A 7,289-nucleotide genomic window follows, 5' to 3' on the forward strand; every position below is an offset into this window, starting at 1 on the left:
ATATATATATATATATATATATAAACATTTATAAATGGATTAAGACACTCTGAAGGCAACGTTAAGATGTAAAAAGAGGACATGTGACCACAGTTCAACTGAGACGCAAAACAAAACACGACGAAACACGCACACAAAAGTAAAAATAAATCAAGAAGAGATGAAACGTGAGAAACAGAGAGGAAAGGAAAAAAAAACCGCCTCACGTTAATTTACCTCAAGTGCTGCCGGCAGCACTCACAATTGTCTGATCGACTTCAATTCACTACTGCTGTTACTACTGCTTCCCCTTTTCCTCCCAACCGCATTCAAAAGCATCGCCTTCCAAATCTTCCGTGGATTGATCCACCGCAGGATTAGAAATCAAAATGACGGAGGAGCTGTCCGATGATTCCGTAGGGCGTCCAACACGCTCGACTGCGGCGACATCGACAATGTGACCCACCTTAACTGCAAGGCGATGTATAGCTTCCTGATAATATTCATCATTCCACACGGCTTCCTTCCAGGGTGGAAGAGGGACACGCCAGCGCTCACATATTGCCGTCAATTCCTTCTGCCGCTGAACAATTGTGAATGTGCCGAGTAGGGCGTGCAAAACATTGGAAACACTTTCCCCACCTGCTCCTAGTTGAGAGGAAATTGACATGCAGTCGTTGAAGGTCGTATGGGAAACATCACTGCTCTCATCCGCCACATATGCCTCGTGATCTAGACGCAGCGGCGCAAAGGTTCGCCCAGGAACAGCATCCAGTTGATATATTTCCACGGGTTCGGGTACACCCCGCAGTGGCACGGAACCAAGTGCAGTCACATCAAGTTGCTCACGTTCCGCTGTACTTAGAGAGAAGTACGTTGCACGTGTCAGAAGCACTTGTCCACCATTCGCAATGCTCTCCGTGCGGGCAGCCATGTTTGCCGTTTGACCGTAATAGTCATATCCTTTCGTCACCTCGTCGTACCGAATATCACACAACCCGGTGTGGATCCCAGCACGGATGCGGAGGCCATTCCACAGTTTCCTGTACACTTCGGGGTCCAGTTGGGCGCTCGGGGGTTCGGCCTTGCTGTTCAACTCAGCCACTTGTTTTTCCTCAGCACGGTAGAAGTTGTCGATGCTGTCCGTACCCCAACGGTAGTTTAGAAAGCAGCGCTGCAAATCGCGGGCAAGCCTCGCTGCCGCCGTGGCACTCTTGCTCGCAATCATGAAAGAGTCACCTATGGTCTTCACTTCGTAGCAATCATAGTTCCCAATTAGTGTCCGGATCAGAGAGTGATGCGCGGCAACGGCATCGGCCATGACATTGGGATGTGAGGCCCACTGCGACGTGCTGTTTTCAATATCCGTGAAGATGAGCGTCACGGGGTCCGTCGGGTCCATAGGTGCACTCACATTATCGCGGGCATCACGTAAGGTGATGTGCATAAAAACACCGAGCGCAGCAAGCAGCATCACGAAGAGGGTGGAACCGACAATGATTCCTACCAGCTGCGCCCTGGTAAGCCCGTCCCACTCCAATAAAAACTTCAAGGAAGGTGTCACGGGCTCGGCGAGCAGCTCGATTGAAGCATTAAATACACGCGCCATGGACCACACACTAATGCGCGTCGCCCCATAGTTGGTGCGGCACATATCACCATATCCGGTTTCCCCCGAACCACACTCCGAGTCGCTAAAGACGCCATACCGCATGTCGTCGACATTTACGGAGGATTCAACGAAGAAGAAGTTTGCAAGCGTGCTCATGTTTACCCGTTCCACGCGCAAGAGCGCCAGACTCATCAGCGTCCCGGTAACGAAGCCCATTAGTGTCATTGGCGTCCACTTTTCTCGGCTCTCCACTGTGGCGTGAAACTTCCGGATTGTTGGTGACGATGTTTCATTGTCATACCAGTGTGGAAGGTTGGTGGCAAACACGAGGCGAGGGGCCGCGGCGCTGCCGTTGAAGGCCGTGACAAACTTTTCATAAAGCAATGCCACCTCGGAGAAAAGGACAAGCACACGAAGTTCACTATGCGCAGCGAGGTGCCTCTCAATCACATCTACGTCAGCGGCAGATATACCGAAAACAAACACTGCCCCGCTGGTGGGAAGGTGGCCGGTAAGCGCGGCACCCCTCCTGCGCACCAGTGAGATATTCAGCGAACCTCCCCACTTTTCCAAGGACTTTCGGATAACCTTCATTATACCATGCGCTTCTGCAGCGCAAACAATGGCATTTGCCTCTTTACCACTATTGTTGGAGAGGTAGCGTGTTAGCACGTAGATTTGCTGCTCCACCGTTGGGGAGAGGTGAATCACATGCCTCCGGAACTTGTTCAACTGGGGTTCAATTGTTATTGGGTCAATGAACAGCGTGTTGGTCATTTTCATAAGCGCTTTCGTCACAATGCCGAACACGGCGGTGACAGTTCGTTTTTTCTTCTCTTCCTTCAGGGCCTTCGCAGAGTCGGATGTGGTGGTGCCAAATGCGTGCAGAAAGAGTTGGCCTGAATACTCTAGTGACCCGGTATCGTGGCGGAGGGCGCCAACAAGCCACGCCGCGGTCGCTTTCACGGCAATTGTGTTGTCACCAAAGAAAATAACAAGCCCATTCAATGGGGAATGTAGCGTTACCGAGTCAGCATTGCAGCGCAGTGCGGCCAGTCCCACCGTGCCATCTTTCGGCGTTTGCATGCTGAAATCATCCTCAACCTCTCTCACGTACACCACATTTCCACCTTGGTTGCAATAACAGACGGCACCCTGCTTGGCTGCTTCCCCTTCGCAATCACCACCGAAGTCGCCAATTACAAAGTCAGCAATAACGTATCGGCGCTGATTATACAGCGAGTCCATGAATGTTGTCCTGTCCTTGAGCCACTCAGGGACGCTTAGCGCCTGCGACAGCACCTCGCCAGCAGCCCAGCCGTACACCATCATTTCACCGTCTGTGTCATGTTTCAAGAAGTAGTTCGGGTCCGTGATGCCCGTTTCGCTGGTGTGAGTCTTCAGATACTCTCGCATCACCTCTTGAAAGCGTTTTATGGCCACGTACTGTTCGTTCTTCGCAAGTGGGTTGGTGCCAGCAATGAGCAGCTTCCCGGGGAAGGGGGAGACTTGACTGTCAAGCAGAACTCGTTTCCACATAAGTTCCAGAAACACCTGCGCCCCAGAGGGAGCGAGGACGTAGGCCCCAGAGGTGCGTCGGTCCGCCACCAACTTCCTCAGGAACCTCCCCGTGTCGGATTTGGGAGCACCAAACAAAAGCACAGCCTGTGGCTTAGTAGCTGCAAAACGCTCAAACACTGCGTTGAATTCCTTGTCGGGTGCGGGTTTATCGTTAACATTTAACACAACAAAGACACCGCAAAGTTTGTAGCCCATTTCTTCCATTACCCGCAATGCCACCTCATACTCTTTCTCTCCGTAATGATGGCCCTGCAGATACATGAAACCCAGTCGCAATACACCTAGATGACCCAATGCATGTCGAATGAGCACCATGGTTTCGATTGTTGGGCTTGGGCGTAGAAAATAGAGCTCACGAACCCACCGCCGAACCTCTCCAGATCCAGTCATGGGACCGAACGCAACCACCTCGTGCTTCTGCAATTCAGAAATAGAATCCAGCGTAGTGTCGTCACCTACGGGGCCAAACACAATCGTGATGCCACTCTTGTCTGTTTCCTTACTCAACTCGTCTTTGATAAATTCTTCCGGGGTTTTGTGACTCGTACTGGATTGAACTACCTGCACCTTCACCCTGTCGGCTATGGTCCAATTGCGTGATTCCATTGACGCATTGAAACCAGCGTTAACTGCGGTGGTGAAAATTTTTGGTACACGCGTGTTCCAGGTACAAAGTAAAACCTTAACGTTGATGTTTGCTGGAGCGCCGTGCACTTGCAGCGGATAGGGCATGAAAAGAAGCAAGACATACATAACATATAACATTCCCGTTCTGCTGAACGTCGAAAGGGCGTGCGGAGGTACCGACAGCGAGATGCTTCTTAAACAACTCATGTTGTTTATATTTGTGCACCGACGTTTTCCTTTCCTTTTTCTTTAAAAATGGCAGTTCTTGAACACCTCAGTCACCGAATATTAACGGTAACTTGCAGAAATCTATTCAACGACAAGAAACAAGGAGAAAAGAAATAAAAGCAGGGGGTTTCCACTTGGTTTTCAACAGATATTCACCTTGCCAAGCATCCGTCACCTTCCCCAAAGCAGCTTCTCTGCGTATATGCTTATATACATTATACGTGGTCTCGCAAGTAATGAAGCAACAAAACACAATACATAAACATAATATCTTTATCTATCTATATATAGGTGCATCCCACTAAAAGAGACAGCGACATCAAAAGCAAAACACGCACACAAAAAAGGGTGAAACCAAGTGAGCGGCTAAATACTTTGTATTGCATCTAACGAAAACCAATTACGTGCGTGCGCATTTGTATATTTACAGGCATATGTATACGCATTTATGCAGATCTTACCCGACAGAATGCTGCCAAAGTGCTCCATGCAGCGCTCACTGCCACTATATTTTCGCATCCCCCACCCGCACCCACGTGGTCAAGTTCAAAAATTCATTTCATATCCAACAATACCGAATGCGACACAACCCTATCACGGTGCATCATGTAGTCAATAATTATTATGTTAATAAATTCGGGCATAGCACTTCCATTTGTTCACCAGACTAATCGGCATGAAACAGAAGCGACCACAAAGTAAAGAATGCGCGCCGTCAGCGATAAAAAGCGACTGCAAAGGAATGCAAAGTTGCGTGAATTCTTTCACGTTTTCACGACCAGACAAGATTTAAATCCATCAAATGACAACATCTTTCTTTTATAATTTACTCTCACGCATGAGTGCTTGTGAGTGAAAGGTGCCCACTATGTTTAACTACATAAATCTTGTTTATTTGTCATTGCGCATCTATAAATAATGAAGGGTAAAGCGAAAAGCAATAATGAGTTTCTGTTCCGACAAAAATTGTTGTATTGTTGAACAGAGTGAAGCAAAGACGAGTTCCCTTCGAGAAATGTGTGATAAATCGATGAACTTTCGAATTATTTTAAAGCACACAGAGGGGAGGGGGAAGAGGATGGAGCATAGCTTCTACCTGATAACCAATCGTCTAATGAGGGAAGAAGTGAATGGCAAGGCCCACCGATATTACCAACTATGAGGACGCAAACGCGAGTGAACAAAAGCAAAAGCAAAACAAAAAAAATCACTCACAAACACACAAGTTGGTATATTAAAAATATATCTATATGGGAATATGCATCGAACTGCGAAAGAATGAAACATGCTAGCCATTCGACCAATGTGCGGGGTCGGCAAATTCAAACACCCAACTGTCTCCTTCCTCCTTTATACACACAACCGCTTCAAGAATTGGTGTGGAAGAGGGACAAGCGAAGCAAGACAAAGCAAAGACACCAACAAAACGAACAACCTTAACAACACAACATTCTATACCACCAATCCAAAACCCAAACCAAAAGCAAGCGCAACAGACGTAGAACTGAATGGCTCACTCGAGCAACACACGAACAGGCAGAGAGTGAAGATTCGGCAAAACCGCCTCACAGCATTTTGCGAACGGGTCCATATGCATCCATGAATGGAAATTAAAATATATCTATGCTTCGAGTTTGCCAATCGCGGTTATATGGTAAACGCAAGTACGAAAAAAGCTTGACTGAGCGGCATTATTCCCCTGGACACATAAAAAGCGCCGTCTTCATTTTCCAATGGATCGGACGCGGCAGATGCCTTTGCCCCGGGACGAGGGACGACCTCGGGTAGAGGTTCCTCGTGAAATCCTGCGATGGTTTTAAATTTCATATTCCCCCTTGCGACACGATCGGAGTATCGTTTTGCCCGTACAGATTCTGTCGCACTCTCCGCCGCCAACTCTGCCGCCTTCTCAACATCCTCTTGCGCCGCTACTGCTGCATCAGCTGCCTTTTCTGCAGTGGTTTCCATCTCTGACGTTGTGGCAACATCCCATTCCAACTTTTGCAATAACATATGGAGCTGGTCGAGCGGGAGGAAGAGCTTCAGATAACTCCGCGCCCAAAGCTCCTTCAACTCCTTGTGTTCATCATTATATTTGCTATCTGTTACCACCAGCTTCTCTTTGTGCTCATTCAGCTTCTGGGACGTCAACATCTGATCAGCTGGTGTATACACACAATCCGTATGGTTCGCTTGAAGTCTGGCAGTGCCAACTGTCGTTTTCCATATCGCCTGAAGTGCCACAGCGGCGGCAGTTGCGTTGTCTCTCGCGCTCTGTGCTTCAATATTCGCCGCCGCCTCAATAATAAGAGTCGTGTTGTGACTCGTTTCAGCATCCAACATGGCCCGCGTGGCGTTGGACATTGCGTCATTCGCAATTTTTGATGCCACCGACGCAGTTCGGAAGGTTCCCCCGTATTGTTTCGCTGCAGCTGCTGCGCTACTCGTCCTTTCAAATGCCGTCTCTACATCCTGGAGATAGCGTATCAATTTCGCCTTGTGATTGCGTATGGTGGTAATAATATTTTGTACAGTGTTATTTACGGTATTAAGGGACTTCATGGCCGCACAAATATCCTCTGCACTTTCTTCCAGCGGCTTCACTTCCATTCCATTTGCTCGGCAAACAATACTAAAAAACATAAGTCCCACTAGTAGTAACAGCGAACCAATCCAACATGAGTGCATCTACGACTAATTTGTATTAAAACTCACTCGTTCCCTCCGCCCTCCACCTTCCACACTTATTACTACAAAAGAGAAGCCAAAGAAAAATATGCACAAGGATATATGAAACAACGACAAAAAAAAATGAATTATTTTCGCACCAACACAATAACACGAACAAGCAATATTAGAACATAAAGAAACTATAAAGTACACATATATTAAAAAAGAAGAAAGTAAATGATTAAAAGAATGGGGGAAAAAAAGGTCAATAACAATAGAAACAAGGTGTCAAGAGAAAAACTAAATAACCGACAAAGGAAAGGATATTACACCACTAATATTTTTTTTGAAGTACGAAATTTCAACATCATAACAAAAAATAATACTATCCTATAAACAAAAAAGAAACATAAAAACATAACACGATGCAAGAACAAATCAAATATTATAATTACAAAGCAGAGAGGCAATGCAATAGCACACACCCAAACTTCCAATAGTCATTTCATTAGACATGATAATATCAATATCTGATGGAATCAGTAAGAGCACATGTATTGAGCATTTAGGGTATCCTACACTATTACGATAC

The 7,289-nt window shown here is 46.9% G+C and overlaps 1 protein-coding gene and 1 pseudogene across 2 annotated transcripts; both read right to left on the reverse strand.

Moving 5' to 3' along the window:
• Positions 1–427: 427 nt before the first annotated feature.
• TEOVI_000091200:pseudogene lies at positions 428–3,934 on the reverse strand (annotated as a pseudogene). Its single transcript has one exon. A coding segment is annotated over exon 1 (3,507 nt).
• Positions 3,935–5,674: 1,740 nt separating this feature from the next.
• TEOVI_000091300 (uncharacterized protein) lies at positions 5,675–6,715 on the reverse strand (the record flags this gene model as incomplete). The annotated part of the gene is made up of 1 exon (XM_067224232.1): positions 5,675–6,715. One exon carries the CDS (start codon positions 6,713–6,715, stop codon positions 5,675–5,677), a length of 1,041 nt encoding a protein of 346 aa, XP_067080333.1.
• Positions 6,716–7,289: the final 574 nt, after the last annotated feature.

Source organism: Trypanosoma equiperdum (genome assembly GCF_001457755.1).
Source record: "Trypanosoma equiperdum strain OVI genome assembly, contig: ctg_250, whole genome shotgun sequence".
Taxonomy (NCBI): Eukaryota; Euglenozoa; class Kinetoplastea; order Trypanosomatida; family Trypanosomatidae; genus Trypanosoma; species Trypanosoma equiperdum.